Below are 18926 nucleotides of genomic sequence, written 5' to 3' on the forward strand. Positions count from 1 at the left end.
CTATCCAGCATGCTTTCAGGGCTTCAGGAACCAACAAAACCAGAACGCAAATTGGTCCCTAGAAGTTGCTGTGATTGGGTTTGGGGCTTTTTTCCCCATTCTCTTAACTTGCAGCAATGCACAGGTTATACATAAGTATGATCCCATACTTTTAAAGTCCAGTCCCTTCTGATAGGATCAAATTCTGCGCTGAAATGTTAATTCATAGGGTGTGAATTAGTACCAGTAGTATAAGCGAGGAGAAAACCTTTGACTGACTCAAAACACAGGCAGTGTGGAAGAAAATATTCTTAAGAGCACAATTCAGATTTTAATGGGGGCCAGAACAAGAGAAAAAACAGCTAAAAAACCATGCTTTTGAGCTATACTGGTATCTCAGACGACATTTCTGGAAAAGCAAGTGTATTTTAAAGGGCACTTAGACACAAATGGCAAATAAAAGCATCACATGTAGAAAGAGCAATACAAAGTGTGATCTATGGCAGAAGACAGACATCACTGATGTGGAGATACCAGAAGTCGTTCACACAAAAGCATTTCCTGGAGATTTCTGTCAGGTTAGAGAAAAAGACATGAAGAGTGAAGGGCGGAGGAAAAGGAAAAAGGAAGCTGGCCACCAACACAGACGCAGTGAATTTTGTGACCAGGCTGCACAGAGCCACCAAGCTGTAACACGTGGAACGGGTCTCCGGCACAGATTCGTGTTCTGCAGTAGAGTTCACAATCATTTTGCCAAAGATGAACAGGCAGCAACAACAAATATCAGCACTGGTGCGTCAGTAAATGCCTCCTCCTGACCCCACTCTGCAATACTTTGCTACCACACGCCCTGTTCAACATGTCTGCATGCTGGTAGAGTCCCTTTTTTAAGGGACTGTTTCACGGTTACACAGTAGATCTCATTCCAAATGAACATCTATACTGAGAAACCTTCAGATTTCTTTTATGTACTAATAATAGTGGATCCCATCTAAGAGACACGAAAGGGAAGACTGGAACACTGTGTACGAAGAACATCCGTCACCTTACTTAAAAGCAATTTATGTTGGCTAAAATCTACTCAATTCACAGGAATTCCACTGCAATTTACAAAGACCGTTTCATGATGTAAAGCAACATACAAACCTAAGAAAATACATGTAGATGGACTCATCATTTTATTTACTGTGATTGGACAGCCCTTGCAAGTTTTACAGAGCAATAAAAACAAACAAACAAACAAAAATCAAGCTCCTAGGCTGAGCATCACCTGGAGGGATGGGAGAGAGGCACACTGGCTTTTCGTGGCTGGCTTAAAAACTTGTGGAGATTAGATGCTCATATGACCCTTGTAACAAGATGAGACCTCTTTCAAAGACCAAAACAGAGAATTTTAGGGAAAAAATAACATAGATCCACACATCTGGTGAAATGTGAATTTTGCCAAACATCAAACAATGCAAAGCATCAAGTAAGACAGCAAGAAAACAGTGGAAAATTTGAAAGCTGATTTGCAGTCATACCATTCCTGTGCTGTCCCCTATGCCAGTGCTCAGACTGTGATGAAAACGTGATGTCCACTGCCCACCAGCCCAGAGTACCTCACATACGTGAGTATCTCTGGATTCCTGGGGTGCCCATTGCACTGACAGCATAAGCAGCTTCAGCAGGTTCCTCACAACAAAAGTGTAAGAGCTACATCAGTGAGATTGAAAAAATGAGGTCACAAGCAACAGGTGTAGGGAACAAAAAACCTTGAAGCAGCAGCAGTCTACAGAGGCAGAACACAATTACCAGAAAGAAACTAGGCCAGCACCATAGCGAGGCATCCTTAATTTGGCTGCAGGTGCTCAGCACACACCAGCAGCAGGGAGCTCATGACGGACTCACTGAAAATCCATGCCAGGTTCCCGGGGCACAGCAGCGAGCACAGCCAGTTGGCTGCCTGCCTGCAGTGCAAGGGCTCCTGATCTGGTGTCCCTTTCTGGGGCTCCACCAACACTGAACATCAAGGCCACAGATATCCAGAACCCGTCAGGGGCAGGGGAAAGACAACTAACCTGCATGCAGCTGAGGCCAAGAACTACAGAACGTGCAGCTGAGTGCCAGTTCTGCAGATGCATCACCAGTGGTGCTGAGCAGTACTGCAAGGGCAAGTTTAAGAGAAAAATCTCATTTGCTAGTTGATTTGCTAATTTATTATATACGCAATATATAAAAATATGTTGCATGGTACGTATATAGCACATACATACATGCACTGCCACAAAATTTGCCCTTGTTATCTAGAGCTTTATATGGACTCCTATACAGTGAAGAGTTAACAGCCAAACACTATTCCTGAATTAACAATCTCAGTGATACAAAAACGTTGTGCCAGGCTCTCTGGTTAACTACAAGATGAGTAATAAGTTCCAGCACTCTGCAGATGGCTTGGCTTGATCCACAACACCAGAACTGAAAACCAACGGCCTGCTGTGTGCTCACTGCCCGAGGCACAAGGGCTAACATCACTTTGCATATACATACATATACATAACTCTTGTTAGCATATACAAATTTGCAAAATTATGTGTGATTTTAAAAGCAACAGTAACCTGGTGGTATAAGGTTCTGCTTGTATCAGAAGCACTTTAAGACAATGGATTATTTAACCTTTTAATTTCAGTTCTGAGGCTACAAAGTCACTGCACAGAACTGCTGATCCCCTCCTCTGAAAATACCAACTGGGAAAAAGTTAGTAATGACTTATTCTGCCTTCTATCGATTTATTTCATTCAGACTATGGTCTGTATAGGACTATTTGCAGCTTCTTGCCTGTTTTAATCACCTGAAGATAAACAGTCCATCACTTCCTCACATACTCTTCCAAAAAGCACTGCAATGTTTCTACAAGCAGTTATAAAAAAATTTAAGAAGGAAGGCAGAGGACAGATACCACATCGGTAGCACTGATGTGAAGTGCAAAAATTTCAGTTATAACACTGTAGATATTTCAGCCAAGCATACCATACTGAATCTCCAGGAGGAGCCCAGAGCGAGCTATGCTGATGCCACTGACAACTGAAGTCATGCCCAAGCACAACTTGCAGCTAGTGTTGTGGTTAGCCAGCAGATGGCTCCAATAACTGGTTTAGGGATTACATTTGCGTATGAGGATGCTCTTCATCCTTTAGGAAACTGGCAACACTACGGACATTTTACAAGAAATACTGATTATGGCTGCATCAGATGAACTTTCCCCACAGTAATGATGGCAGCACTCACATTGCTACCAGACCAGATTTGCACATGCACTTACAAAGAAGAAATCCAAGACTGCTGTCTGCACACAAACCCTGGAGTAACAGGCAGAGGATTCACAGGCTGTGGTTACCTCACGGATGCCTGGAATGCATTCTGCTTTCCCTCATGGTGAGAAGCAAAGTTCTGGCCCAGTAAGCCTGTGTCCTGCAGGATGAGGGGCCACATTGTGGGCCTGCAGGGAGGACACGGCCCCGGCTGGGAAGGGCTCAGCTCCTCTCAGAAATAGCAGAAGGATCCAAATGGGCACATTTCATGACATTCTGATGCTGTAGGTTTCTCAGCTACTACTGTGTTTTTCTGCTGTGATCTTATGGTTGTAACAGCTAACCACTCATCTCTGGTCAGCTGTCAGCGTAGTGTTCACAGCCTGCTCCTATGGTCCCAGCAGGAAGACCCTCATGTTACCTTGGGTTGCTCTGCAGCAGAGTGGTGCACGCAGTGATGCTCTGGGCAATCTGAGGCACCCTGACCCCACACACCACCCCAACTGCCTTGGAACCTTCTGGATGTCCCTTCCAACCCCTACGATTCTGTGATTCTGTGGGGCATGGCCCAAGGATAGCTCAAGTGGCCCTGTCAGGCTGGGACCCAGCAAGTGGCTGCCAGCACATCCACCCCAGCATCACTAGCCCACTTGCTATCTCTCTGCTTATCTGAAAGCAGACCCTCCTCATAAGAAGTTTGTAACCTACAGATGAGTAACAGAGCAATGGGCATTTCTAGAACTGTTGTAAGCCCTGGCTGCCAGCACACTGCTATGGCTGCCTGCTGGGTGCCATGCCTCACTGAGCACATGCAGATACTCACCCGCAATCAGTTCCAAACTTTGGGACACTTTCTGTCCATGCCAGTGAACACAAAGGGAAGTGGGAAGATGCACTCAGCTCCTGGAATATTATTTAATCAGACCTACTGTCCTCAACTGGCTCTCAAGAGCTAACAAATCAGACAGGCAGTTGTCGGCAACCACTGTAATTTTTCAGCATAATGTGCCATCTTAGCTCTGATCCAGAGTTTAAAAACACCAACACTGTGAATTGCTCCTCTGCCTCACAGAGAGGAAAGGACAGGTGGGAAGGAGGTACAGAAAGTCAAGGCACAAAGAACCCCAGGTTCACAGCGGGGGTCTGGAATCAGAACTGAAGAGCATCCAGCTCTGCAGATGCCAGAGAACAAGCCTGGAGCGCAGAGGAAGGCACCCAGAACCTGCAGTGCCAATTAAAGCCCAGCCTGTCAGGGAAGAAACTGAGCCCTTCCTGCCCCACAAGAGCTTGGCTAATGCTGTGCAGAGGGCTGCAGGTCTGGATGCGCATATGATACCTCAGATCCTCTTTCACAGCTCTTAAGTGCTATTTATTTATTTAAAGTCTACAGAATTCTCTTTTCCCAACATGATAGAAAGCAAAATAAAGACTGTCAGCACACTGTGTAACACCACTATGGTTCAGCAGAAGCCACAGTCAAGGAGAAATGCCCACTCTGTGTAAAGCAGTAAGTTTACCAGTAAAGCTGCAACCTAAAAATGGAAAATTTGCAAGCAGCCTTGGTGTTCCATTTTTCAGTACTGCTGGCACGCATATCATCATAGAGTCTAATGTAATCCTAACTGATACAGAACCCACACACTCCCTTTCTGCTGTGCTTTCCCCAATAACAACATGGAAAGGCAGACAGCTGTAGTTCAAGCTGCTTTAGTTTCCTTTTAACCACATCGTAGATTTCAGCTATGTTGGATATCTATCTACTAAAATGATTATTTCTGGTTATCACACTGTTAACAATTTTTGACTGTGCAAAAAATTTCCTTTTCACACCTTCTTCTTAATAAAAGATTAGGAAACAAACAAACCAATCAAAAATATCTTCTCAGCATTTGCTAAGTATCTTGCTGGTTTAGCTTTTAGCATTCAAGGCCTGACTTCCCTCAAAGTGTCAATAAAGAACCCAGCTGACACATTGAGCTGCTGCACGTTAGTTGCATTTGAAAACATGAGTTGTTCCAATCGCTGCAATGGCAAGGCGAGATGCATGTGCCAGAAGCTGTAGATCAACACTGAGGATGATGCGTGTTGTTCTCAGCTTGCAATGAAAACAGGAAGATGCGGAGATATTTGGAATTTGCAAAACCTCTACAAAAATCCTAATGATAGAAAGGCCAATGAAACTCAGTGCACAAAATCAGCAAGTCCACCTTTTAGAACAGCATATAGAAGTGCATAAAGTAAACTCTTGATGAGTTACACAGTCAGAAGGAACATCGAACGTACTGGGGGCGAGGAAAGCAGATCCCCATGAGCCATAAATGAATGCAAACACACTGAACAGAAAGCTCCTTCATTCCAGAACACAGAACCAAGATGTGAATGCGAACTGTGAACAGGGTCACTGATTGCATGGATTAATTGAAACAAAAGAAAATGGTGTTGCTCTTGCAGGTTTCAGAGAGAGTATTGAATAGAATGTGGACTGCGTCTCTGCCCATGCTCTGGGTCCATAATGTGCAAGAAGCCGCCAATGTCAGCAACTGGCACACAACAATCCCTACTTATTCCCTTATTTAAAAAACAGAATAATAATCTGAACGATTTCTCTGATTGATCTGGGAGTCATGAGCTCTGATAAACTTTGCTCAATGGTAATTCTATCCAGAAGTTTATGAAACTACATCATTCTGGATGTACTCAAGCTTAATCCAATGAGAGAAAGTAGGAAATTCTATCCCTTCCCACAGAGTACAAAAGCAATTGGCTATCACAGAAACTAGCATCTGTGTTTGATTACTTTCAGGTTATTTTTGTCTTCTCCATCAGTCTTCCCCAAATTAGCATCCCTTTACTTCCCCCAAATAAACACTGCTCTACAGCTTAGAGCATACATGATCTTAAATCCAAAGTTGTACGTTTCCAATGGAGAAGAAACTGTCAAATTAATGGGATCTTTGGAACCGAGTTCTTGACAAAGCTTGAAGCATTAACTTTTTAATTTCTCTTTGATTTATTTGATTAAAAACCTTAAAATACTATGAGCTGCTCAGCAAGATATTACTCTTCCATCTCTTTTCACTGGTCTGAATCCCATGTTGCTCCTACTGCTAGCACCGAATTACAGCGTTGCTTTTTGCACACAGATGCCTAAGAAATATATCATTTATAGCTCTGTCCTTTTAGACAGCAGCCTTGTTCCAAACACTCTTATCTGTCTCAAGAGCAACCTACCTTCACTCTTAGAGTCAAAAGTCACAGGGAGCATTCCCTGAACCTAAAGAACTGCTTCCCCATTGAGAAGCTTCACTCTCAGCTCAGCTGTGCGCACCAGGAAAGCTCGACCTGTGTTCTACTTCTCCTCGGAACCTCTGTGCTTCTGCTTGTTTATTAAATTCCAGCTTGGAGCATAACAATGTATCCTAGGTCTGCCAACCAGCCTCTAGGAAGAAGAGCAGACGAGAGTTCCCCAGGAACTCTGGCTCCCCTTTCCTGAGCCCTATTCCCACTGACCCTTCTCCAGTGAGTGTCCTGTTCTGCCCCTTGATGCTCCAGATGCTCTGAATTAACTTGCACTCTTTCTGTCTCAAGTTTCAGCCTCCCATTGTGAGGACGTACTGATTTATTAGAACACTTCTATTGCTCTGGAACTTTCCCTTTCCCCTGCTGCCCTCTCACTGTTTTGAAATTGTTAGGGTGGTTCTTTTTTGTTTGCTTGTGTTTTTAAAAAAAGATTTAATTCCCATTTGGGTTGTGGTCTTAAGACTGTCTCACAGGAAAGGAAATCTGTCTAGCAGTGATATTGTTCAGGTTATAACTGAACTATAGATCTGCTAGAAATGAGCTTCTTTGCCCTACTTTAACAGCTATCTTCCCTGGATAATGCCAAAGCTTCCCATCGATAACATCCAGCTAGTTTAATAGCCTGGTTAACGTGAGGAAGCTGCAGCACTGTAAACAGCAATGACAAACCATGCTGAACAATAAGGCACTGTTCAGAGCTGATTCTTCTTGGTGGCTTTGGTGAAAGTGGAATGTCAAAACAGTACTGAAAATACAAGCAGAAATAAAAACAATGTTTTGTTTTACAAAAAAGAAAACCCCACAACTCAACATCATTTTTGACAACCAAGATGTAATTCTTCCTTGCAGATGACCTACAAAGGGGCTTTTTTTAAACATGCAGCCCTGTGCTATTTTTTTTTTCCACTGACAGTTTATAAAACCACACACATAACATGTCCTCTCTGCTACATAAATTCTCCCCTTTACCCCACATATTCCTCGTGCAATATGAATAGCAGAAATTCTGGTCTTTCCCAATCTTGTGGAACAGTACTGAAGACCCAGACAGGTGAAGCTAAACTGATGACACAATAAAGCTGAATGTTTAAAATCATAATTATTAGTTACCAAAACTGAGTATGTTCCTCATTCCCCCCGAATAAATTCACAAATAAAAAGCTGAAACTAGAGAGACTGAAAGTAATGCCTCCTTTTCAGTAGCTCAGTTATCACCTAGCTTTTGTACCAGCTCTCCAGGCACTTTAGCCTGGCTTTGATAATGCCCAGTACAAAACTAAAAACTCATTTCCTGTAACTTCCAAAAAGCAAAAATGACACAAACTGAGCTCTTTCCACTTTCAGCTCACTTAATTTTTGGAAGCAGCTCTACGTTCAGGGCTACCATCAGAACAGAAAAAAAGTATTGTACAATAGAAAGAAAATAGCTGAAATGCTTTTAGCATTCTCACTTCTCTTTGTGCCAACAATGCAGCTCTGTCCTCCGGGAGCGACGCGCGCCCAACACAGATGCCATTCTCCACGGCCATCCCTGCGAGCTGCCGCCCCGCGCCCACACTGCAGCCAGCCCTGCCTGGCCCCGGCACCAACAGAGCCCTCATTGGGCAGAGTGAGCAGGGAGGAGAAAGGCAGCCAAGTGCAGCAGCACAGCACGGGCGGGCGGGCAAAAATCACTGCTAATGCTCTCTGCAACCTGGGGATTTAGGAAGTTTCTGTAGTCTGAGAGAAGGAAAGCACTATGAGATTTGCCACCATTTTCCTAATGAAGAACTGATTTGAAATGCGTGATTTTGAAGTCAACCAAAATACCTCTTGTGAAACCAGGATTCGCGGGTAGACGTTCCAAAAAAGTGCATTTCTGTTTTGAAGAAAAGGGCATTTCATGGAACGGAATATTCTGATAAAACACAATCATTACATGCAAAAGAGATCTTCAGCAATGTTAAAAGCTGACCTTAGCCAAGAGTTCCCTCTGCCACTCACACCGCCCACCAAACGCGCCGAGCAGCCAGCTGTGTGCTGTGCTGTGCTCTGTGCTGGAGCCCAACCTCACAGCTCCCTGCAGGACATCACCAGAACCAGGCAAACTCTGACCACAGCCTTACACAAAGCCATTCAAACTGCAGCTCCCTGGGGAATCTCTCTCCCAGCATGAAATCTTTACCCACACAGTAAGAACAAATATTTAACAGTACGTCAGCAGTGCAAACTGCAGTTTTCTTAAGTTTAGTACTGAACCTATGCTAGGAAACAAACACAGATAACTACTGAACAACAGCAGAGGAAAAAAATAAAAAAAAAATTAAAGGGACAGAAGACCTTTAATTTTATTCCTCTGCTGTTGCAATCGGCAGCAGCTAGCAAACTGAACTTCAAAAAGCAAACTCTAGCAGCAGCAACTAACAAAGCACGAATCCCAGCCTCCCACCCACGACCCTGCTCTCTACCCAGCCACCCAGCAATATTCACAGCAGCATCACCGACACCCGAGGGAGCAGGAACCGCAGGACATACTCGTTCGGAGGCAGGCGGTGAGCCGTCCATGCTGGGCGCCAGGCAGGGGAGCACGCGGTGCCAGCCCAGCACGGAGCATGCTGCGCGCCCCGTTACGTTAGAGAGACGGCCCCAGCCCTGCCGGGCTCTGAGCCCTGCCCTGACAAAGCAGGATCTTGTAACATGAAGCAGCACTACCCTGGGTGTGCTGGCAGAAGCCTGAATGCATGTTTGAGAAAGCAACAGTAACTGCAGGCAAGAGAGGCATGAATGCACTGCAGAAGTTACTGCGCCTGCTAAAAATACCTCAGCACCGACCCCGTCAGGAACGCCTCCAAAGTTCTCTGGAAAATAGCAGAATCCAGAAGGAAAATACATGGTCCAAAGGTCTTGGAAGTTTACTTTAAAAAAAAAAAATAATAATAATGAACAGAAAACTGCCTGATATTTTCTCCAAACAGGAAGACTGTTGGGTTGGACGAATTTGGATTTTTTCTAGAACTCCAGGCAAACTGCAGTCTAAAAATCCACAACCTGAACAAAGTTGTTCAGACCACTGTTGCAAGGTAAGGAGCTTATTGCAAACCCACCCAAAACCTATATTCCTGATGGCAGTGAAGCCTCCGAAGTTCCCTGCTCCCACATGAGGCCAATGAAACACCTAACATCTCACTGATGCAACCTGCAGAGTGTTCCTACTACACCTAGGATGGCCAGAGAATAGGAGAAGGAGCTGAGAACTGGCAAGCTGTCTCAAACACGGGGCACACCGCTGCCCCTGCCCCGCAGCGCTGCAGCAAAGCACTCCAGAGAGCACACAGCAGCCCTCCTCCTATCCTGCACAGCCACACGCTGTCCCAGGGCAGGACAGATCCCAAACAAGTCTGACAACACAGATGAGCCCGTGGGGGGAAACTGGTCAAGACGAGGCTTTTATTTTATGCCTGGCAGAAGCAGAGTGCTTGCCCCATATGTCTCAGGAAGCTGTCGGGCAGCAGTACAACATGTCCTTCTGGGGAAGGAGTGAGAGAAGCTCCTCCTTACCCCATCGCCCTGCAGTACAGCAGCAATGCTTAGAGTCACCTTAAGAAGAAAGTTGCTTTTAAGAAATGTTGACTTATTCATCAGGCATGTTTTCACACGGGTTATATCCTGTTGGCTTCTAATCACTTCGGTTTTCCGTCCATCGTTCATTCGTATAAGCAGAGGTGGATATTAAACCTAAGAGATAATGACGGTTGCATATTCCCCTTGCCGTTTTTCAGGTCATAAACACAGATAATCTAAATTATGATATTATCTGGATTTGTAATAGTAACTTCCCAAGCAGTAGCCAGAGAAGTTTCTGATGTCCCTATTTTAGTGGGAAGTCTGCCGTATCACAAACTGTCCTGAGAGCAGCCCATCAGGATGTGGATGCAGACTCAACTGCCACTATTCCCACCAATCCAACTTCTGCCTTTGCTGAGCAGCTTGGCTAAATGATAGCATGCTCAAAGGTCCTTGTTTTAAGAGAGGAAAATGTAAAAAAGTGCAAGAAATGCAGAAATATTTTTGAAAAGTGGTAACAACAAGATCTGGGCTTAAAAGATGGAAAAGAGGCAGTGTTTGTCCTTCCACTCCGCTCAGAGTGGAAAACATAAGCTTTTAGCTTAATGGGTGCCTTACCTGGGTTTACAATTTTGAGAAATAGATGCATTTCAAGCTCGGTCAGTAAGCGTATCTTTTGTTCTTAGAGCAGCCCCAACAGATCAGTAACTATCACCAATTTTAAAAGGGAATCTGGTCCCACCTTCCAGCTCAGTGAGTACGTAGGTAGCTTTTGGTTCAGCATGCTCTAAATTCATACTGAGAGTGTGAAGCTTTGCAGAAGCCACTGGAGTGAGACTGACGATAATTCTACAACATTCCAGAATCATCACGTTACTCCTTTGGCTCACACCACTTCAAGCTCTTCACTGTTGAAGTGGAAAGGAAATCTTTCTTGTTCCTCCTTCAAAAAAAATAAATCAGCGTTCCGGGTGCCTCAGACTGGGTAAATTCAGAGCACGTTCTAAGACTAGCAATGAATTACGGAAGCTCTGGTCTAGCTCAGGTTAGCACATTTCTAGGGCTCGTGGCGGTAACACAGAGATCCCAGTGATGCTACTTTACTCTTACTCCCATCTCACCATGCAGGCTTTGCCTGGCTCTTGGTAACTCCAGCTGGAGGAGGAAACATCCCCTGGCTCCCTGTGGAACTGCCCCAGCACTGCCTGCAGGAATGTGCCTCGGATCTGCCCAGCAGCTGCGGCTGCTGCACACACACACGCACTCTTGCTCTCCGCACACGTTGCTTCAAAACACTTTGTGGATGTATGGCAGCGCTTGAAAGAGAGAAAGAAAAAGCAAAATCAAAACATCCAGAAAACCACAAAAACCCCACAATGAAGAACTAAACAAGAACAAACAAAATAACATACAAACCACCACACTCAACGCCACCCAAAAAGCCTCATACAAATGACCAAAAGCCCTGAGCTGGTGCTAAAGCAAAATTTGCCACTATGGTAATTATTTCATTTTGCTCACAGCTGCTTCCTGAGTTGTTCACTATTTTTTTGGTAGAATGTTCCCAGTTAACTCAGTGGTTAAAGCAGAGCATTTTGCACTGACCCAGCTTAATGTGACTGACATTTAAGAGTTATAAGAGGACAGCTGAAATCAAACAGCAAATTCCACCACCGGTACCATCTCCCTTTTCCAGCTGTGTAAACTTGGGCATCCATGTAGGACAGGGAGCAACAAAGACTCCACTGCGCAGCCCTGAGTCCTGCCCTCTCCCTTCTTCAGAAACCTGGCCTCCAAGGGGACAGTATGACTTTCCTGAAAGTACTGAGTTGTTTGCTCCTTCAGCAGTTTCTCTGCTCACTACTAATGAAACCATCATTGATTAGCTGAAGACAGCTCAGCTTTGCTGTAAGGCAGCAAGGCGCACGCACAGAAGATCACACAAACCTCACCCAGAAGACAGCCAGAAGTCGCGCATGAAATTCCCTCTCAGAAGCAACTCTGCTCAATAACTGCAGAAGAGCACCTCATGTTATAAATGCAAACATATTCTGCACCAGCAGAAAGAATTTTGGTTGAAGTATCTCCTGAGCTTGAATAATTAAGACGTGCTTCTCCACGTCATAAAAAGGATCTAATGCAATGTCCTTTTTCTATACAACGCGACATAAAAACTGTTTCCTAATTTTGTAGCAATGAAATCACCAAAGTTTACAGTGCAGCAAGACTCCACTTGAAATGCTACTAAGGCTGCCAAGATATCACCACCATTCAGTACATGCGAGCCACTAACCATTCAGGCAATTACCCCCCAGAACAGAGCAGCAGTTTCATCTAGAAACCAGGTTTACTCTGAAGGAAGCAAAAGAAATTCTAGAGAGGCAATCCTCAGTAACCTGAAACGTGACCAGAGTGACAGCAAGGAGATGGTGCACAATGAGAGAAAAGCACACCTATGGTTTTAGAAGAGCTGCGTGCAAAAGGCAGCGTCTGCAGTCACACAGACCTGCATGTTGTGCGCACTGATCTCTTTTAGAGAATCAAGTCAAGCTTTTCTCTTCAAATCTTCTTAGCATTTAGTCATTATTGAGGCAAACTGCAGAAAACTGCCTTATTGTGCATATTAACCAGAACACACATAAAATACTTAGCAGCTGTTTTCTTTCACTGCAGATTTCTACAAAGAACACTACAAACAGCCACGCACTGCAGCACCGTAAACATTTGCTCCTACTCCCCCCTCCTATCTCAGTCGTGTTTTTCAGTATATGAGGGCATGAATGGCTCTGCATTTTCCTTAAAATCTGTTCATAATCAGAATTCTCTTCCTCACATTCTCTCAGTTCAGTAGGACCTGTGAGCCACAGCATTAAATCAACTGCAATCTTCAAAGTTTAAGTCCTCAAATAAGAGCAGGTGTCTTAAAAGATTTATCTGTGCCAAAGTTGTTCACTGTGAAGTTATGAAGGATGCATAGGAGATGCACTGAAAGTAAAAAGCAAACAAACAAAAAACTTACACACAAAAAACTTTTTATTTTTTATTTTTATTATTTTTTAATAGCTGTAGGGATTACCGAACATTGCAGCAAGTTCTGGAGAGGCTGCAGAAACTCCATTCTTGGGGCCACTCAGACCCAGTTGGACACTGCCATGCAGCCTGCTGAGCTGTTCTGGCTTTGAGCACAGGGACTGGACCTCACTATCATACAGCACACGTAATTTTGGATCTATTGTCAAATGAAACCAGACATCAGATCATCATTTATCAAGGAGGAAATATACTGACCTTGCAAAAGTAATACCTACGCAGTATAATTTACTGTGAAGGAAGCAGTCTTACCTAAGTGAAGAAACAGTTGTAAACCGATATCAGATTAGAGGACAGTACATTTCAACTCCCTGTGGAGCAGCTTACGACACCCTGCATTGCTGCCTTGTGTCTGGAGGAGACGTTAAATGACTGCTCAGGTGGGAAACACAAAATCTCAGCTGCCTGCTGCTGGTCTGCCATTCCAGAGTACCCCTCTGCTGCTATGTATCACACAGCAACAAAACATAACAGAATGCTGGGGAAAAGTCCAACCTCTACTGCTATCCCACCACCTCCAACCACCTCTGACTCTGTGGGCCAACATCAAAACACAGGAGGCATTATTTTTGGAGCAGCCCTCATAAAATTCCCCTTTACCGTGCTAAAACCATTAACTACAGAACATTAATAAACAATCCAAAAAAGACCAAAGTCACAGTTTAGATGGCCAGATCAACAAAACATCTTGAGAATAACACTACCACAAGCAGGTAACAGCTGGACGGCCCTTGAGCAACATGCACCATTGGCATTGTGCATTAGATGAAATATGACCAGAATGGAGGGCTGGTACGTGGAAACTGTGGAATAGGCTGAACAGCCAGGCTTAATGCACTCGAGCCAGCAAAATAAAACCATGCTAAGTTCAAACAGTGCAAAGCTGCACAAATTTCACCAATTGTTCACCGCATGCCGGACTGGTGAGAGCTTCTTGGCTTCCATCACAGGCTGTGGGAGCGTGGCTGAGCTGGCACTTCGGGCATCTCTTCCCCTCAGTTCGCCCCAGGCTCCTTAGCTGTGCATTTTCTGTGCAACAGAGGGGTTTTCCTCAACAAAGCAAGCAGCTGGGGCTCTGCACCCAGCGACCGGCTGGGGCTGCTCTGCCCACAGCGCCAGCACCGAGAGCCTTCCCACACCCAGGGCATGAGGGCCCTTCAGTAACCCAACGCCAAACAGCTGTCAACAAGAACCTGATCCCAGCTCCAGAGCATCCAGACTGCAGGGTGAGTTATACCAGCAACACAGCAACAACACGGACACACACAGGCAATGTCAGCAAAAGAGGACTTACAAACTGTCCACAGTAACTCAGCGTGAAAGTATCTTTAGTTAAAATCACTTAGAGCAGCAATAAAATGTATCCCATTACTCTATTTTCACAAACACACACACACACACACAAACACACACACACATATATTCATATACATTTTAACCTGGTTTACAGAGGGTCTAAAAACTAACCCAACCAAGCAGCCTGCCAGCTGGCAGTTCAGCCATCAGCTGAGCAACAGCAGAGCTCTGCTCAGGAGAACAGCAGCACGTCTAATCCTAACAACTACCACGTAAACACAGCAGAATAAAGAATAAATTACTTTAAAATCAATTTTTCATATCAAAGTTCATACCTCAAGATGTATATAATCATCTCCCCCCTCGTGTGAAGCACTCTGACCACAGCAAAGCTGTGTGGGCTCCTGCCTCCCACACAGGGCTGCAGTGTTCAGAGCAGAACTGGGCACAGGCTGGAGGCAGCACACAGCACCATCCAACAGAGCATCTGAAATGTGTGTGTTTGTTTGTTAATTAAATGTCGGATTAGTCAATTTCCCAAGCAAATACAGCAGAGTTTCAATTCTTTCCCTAAACAGATTATACTGATGACAAACACAGCTAGACGCAGGTCTGCTCTGCTCAGACCAGAACCAGCCATTCTTTTTACTCAGATTGTTAATGATTCTAATTTTGAAGTTTCTAATTGTAAAATCTCTCTCTTCAAAAATTTAGGTAAGTTTTATTATTGACAAATACGAAAACAGCAGAACTGGAAGATGAAATACCTACCTGAGTGGCATGAGGCTCTGTTAAATGCTATCTGGAATACGTAACCGAACAGCACCATGAAAGTAATAGCGTCACAAAATACTGCTATGGGACAGACAAGGCACAGTGAGCTTCTGGGATGGAGACAATGAGGAAAAGTAAGGAAATAAGGGAATTTCTCCATAACACATTACAATGCTAATTGGTTAGTGCTCCTCTGGAAGGCAGCCGAGATCAACAGCCGCAGAGAAAAACTCCAAAACACAGCCGGAGAAGGGAAGGAGACTACACAAAAGATACGAAAGCGTGCTATCATGGTAGATAATTAAGAATTCTTATTTAGTCTCTTTTCACCCATTCACCCAGTGCCTGTTTGTGAGTGAAGCAGGACGTAAGATTTCAGCTCAGCTGATGAGGAAATTGCCACAGCTCTCTCCGCAGTCAGTAGAGGAGCTGAAGTGCAGGACAGCAGCAGCACGAGCGCCGCTGACCCATTCCAAGAAAACAGTCACAAACAGCAACTTCATGACATTTAGAGTGCGTTCTTCAGGTGCAAATTCATGTCAGCTGAGAGCATTTCTTAAGATAGCAAAGAGAACCAAACGCTGCAGGAAACTATTTGCAGTACGATCCTATCACAGCAGGAGAAAGGCAGGGCTGGGCTGCCTGCAAACGGCTGTCCCTTGGTTTTCACAATCATACTACGAATCTACAACAATTCCATTCATCTGAATATCTTTTTTACTTACTCAAGGTGTATTTACTTTGTCAGACAAGAGATCCTGAAATAATACAATTCCAAAGTTTAACTAAAGGCTCTCCAGTGACATCTGGAGTAAGCTCTCTTCTCTACACGTCCGAGCAGCACTGCTGCGTTCCACGCTCACTGAGGCAATGAGAAAATCTAAACGCCTGTAATCTTAGGTTGAGTGTTACAGATACGTGAAAAACAGAATTTCCTACACACCTGATCACTTTGCATCCTTTACCATTTCAGAGGAGCTGCTGTGCTCTTGCTGGGTTTGGCTAATCTGACACTACAGAATCTCAAAGACAAGACCATATTTTTTGTGAATGTAAACACCACTGAAGTGCAGTGCATGCTGAATTTTTATGAATATCAAGCACAAATTTTTATAACGTTTTCTACGTGGCATGATGAAGACAAACTATTGCTTTAGTCAAAATTGCCCAAATTATAGCACATCTTGACCTCCCTTGGTATCTCATTACAAGTGTCTGTCAGTCCATTCATCAACTCTTTTTGCTTGTTACATGCTAGACTGTTTAATATCTTCTTTTCGCTAGGCAGAAAAGTTCAGAGAATTGTGATAGCAATGCTAAATATACATACTTGGTACTTTCAAATTACAATAGCTTATCTCAGAGCTGTGGTCCCATATTACTTCCAACAATCAAAGGTTGTGATACGAAAATGCAGAGAAGATGCTCCTTGAAATTTGTATTTTGCTATTCAGAGTGCCAGGATTCATTAAAATGGACTTTAGCATGCATTTGATTATGTTAAAAATCAATATGATTTAAACTCTTAAGCCTATTATTATTACTCCCCTTCCAATTATGGGGTTGTTTTGGGTTTTTTTGTTTGTTTGTTTGTTTGTTTTTTAAAACGTTTGATCTCTTTAACAAAGAGACAGAGGGATAGGAATGGAAAAACAGTGAGTGAGACATACCACAAAGCAGAAGAAAACCACCAACCTTACCCAGTGATAAGATACATCAATGCTACAAGATGTTTTCATGAAGATCAAACACAAAGTGCAGCTGTCAATGTACAGATGGGTCCCACAGCCTCATTTTCCCCTGCTAAAAAATACCTTTGCATTATTTATAGGCTAAAGGCTAAAAAGAAGAAAAAATTCCTGTATCTGAATGTTACTGTACTCCCATACTGCAGATAGGGATCACGTATGACCCACGTAAGACCCTTCTGTTTCAAAGCTCCAGACTGTTTCCATTGGCTGCGTTAATGCTAACTGGTACTGAAGTGGATTTGCCTGGATTACAGTCATTCAAAAGTCACTTAGCATGCATACCACCTTCAAAGAGAAGGCTCCTTCAGAAGCTACATGGCAAAGAGGGAACAGGCAAAGAACACTGGAGAACACATGTTTAACAGCCAAGGCATTGCTGATCAAAGGCACTTTAACACAAAACGAAAATGATTGCATTTCCCTTTCCCCTCTTGGAAATAGAGCGGGGGCTAGCTATTTGTCCAAATGCTATGAACAGAAAACCTCCCTCAGACTATGTCTGAATCATAGTCATGTTCGCTTGTGGTTCCAAGGGACCACGAAAGTTACAGCCAATATGGAGCTTCTTAGCTGGGCACAGAGATGGTGGAGTTGGTCTGGGTAGCAAAACAAAGCACTGCAAATTACAGCCACCTGCTGAAGATCATGAGGTACCGAACGTGCGAGTTGCAATTTCAGCTAATCACTGATCTACTCCAACAACTCCACGGCAGTTCCAGTCTGCTCAGGAGATTTTAACAGTTAATTTCCATTGGGAGACAGTATATGCGACTATGTCATGTCTACCCACATTGCATTTCTGCTAGGCTCCTTCTGGCTTCTTTACCAAGCCATTTTCTTGTTCTCCCTCCCTGAGTTTTCCTTCCTGTGCAGAACAGCAAGCAGGGGCTATCTGCTTTCTCTCTGAACAATCAGTGCAAAGGCAGAGGACAGGCCACGTTTGCTTGCAGCTGTGCCCTGCAGCGTTGGGCCGGCCGGCAACCACATCCAGCAGGCCGGCCTCACTGCGTCCCACACGTCCCACGGTGCAGCACCAACCGGGCCGGGCACAGGCCCTGGTGCACGGCATCACCCAGCCCCAGTGCGGCACAAGCCAGGCACAGGCCTGGCACGCAGCGCTGCCATCAGCCTGCCCTCCCTACCCCACACAGAAGCACTGACACCGGCCAGCAGGGCTCAGCCCAGCGAGGTGCAATGCACATGGCAGCCTCGCTCCAATCGGCCCATGCTCTTGTTGCTACACTTTGCCCCGGTGTCTCAGACCTTCAAGCGACAAAAGCTTTTCTGTCCTTTCTGAAAAGGACCATTTTATGGACTTTTATCATTGACTGCCATGCGGAAAATGGAAAGATCTACAAAACGAGAGCAAACCATTATCTGCCTCTCAAGAAACTCTAGCTGAGTAAGCAGTCAAATGGTTTAAAATGGGAAACTCAGGAAACATGACAGCTTTCAATCCTCCTGAGGACCCTAACGGTAACTTGTTCAGAATAAAGACGCCAACACTTCTAATGCTTCCTCTGACCACTGCTGGTAGGAAATTCCAATTGTTATTGCTATCCAGCTCCATGTAAGCACCCATTAGGAAGTATGATTATATTACTACAAAGCAGACAGACAAAAAGCTGCGGAATTTCATTATTAAAAGGAACTATGAATTCATGTAAGCTGCATCCCATCCACAGACTGCGTTTACATCCTTTAACACTGTAAGCATATTTGGCAATAAGCTATCACATACAATTTACCAGACACAGTTGGCATGTATACAGGTAATTCTCTGGACTATTTTAATATTTCTTTCATGAAGAGAAAACTCTATTCCTACCTCGAATATCTCTGCAGATATAGGCTTACAACCCCTGTTAATTACCAACAACAGGATGTGGGAAGACTCTCCAAG

At 44.3% G+C, this 18926-nt stretch overlaps 1 protein-coding gene across 20 annotated transcripts in view; it reads right to left on the minus strand.

Moving 5' to 3' along the window:
- Window positions 1–18926, minus strand: part of TMCC1 (transmembrane and coiled-coil domain family 1) — a 108438-nt gene that overhangs the window by 23979 nt on the left and 65533 nt on the right. The window contains exon 1 of one of the 20 annotated variants that reach the window (XM_052678645.1): window positions 9084–9198. The exons of the other annotated variants lie outside the window; for them this stretch is intronic. Within the exon in view, the coding sequence (XP_052534605.1) occupies window positions 9084–9113 (30 nt within the window). The 5' untranslated portion in view covers window positions 9114–9198. Of the gene's footprint in view, window positions 1–9083; window positions 9199–18926 lie in introns of those variants that run through there. 20 annotated transcript variants of the gene reach the window in all.

Source organism: Tympanuchus pallidicinctus, unplaced genomic scaffold (assembly GCF_026119805.1).
Source record: "Tympanuchus pallidicinctus isolate F22 unplaced genomic scaffold, pur_lepc_1.0 scaffold17, whole genome shotgun sequence".
NCBI classification, from domain to species: domain Eukaryota; kingdom Metazoa; phylum Chordata; class Aves; order Galliformes; family Phasianidae; genus Tympanuchus; species Tympanuchus pallidicinctus.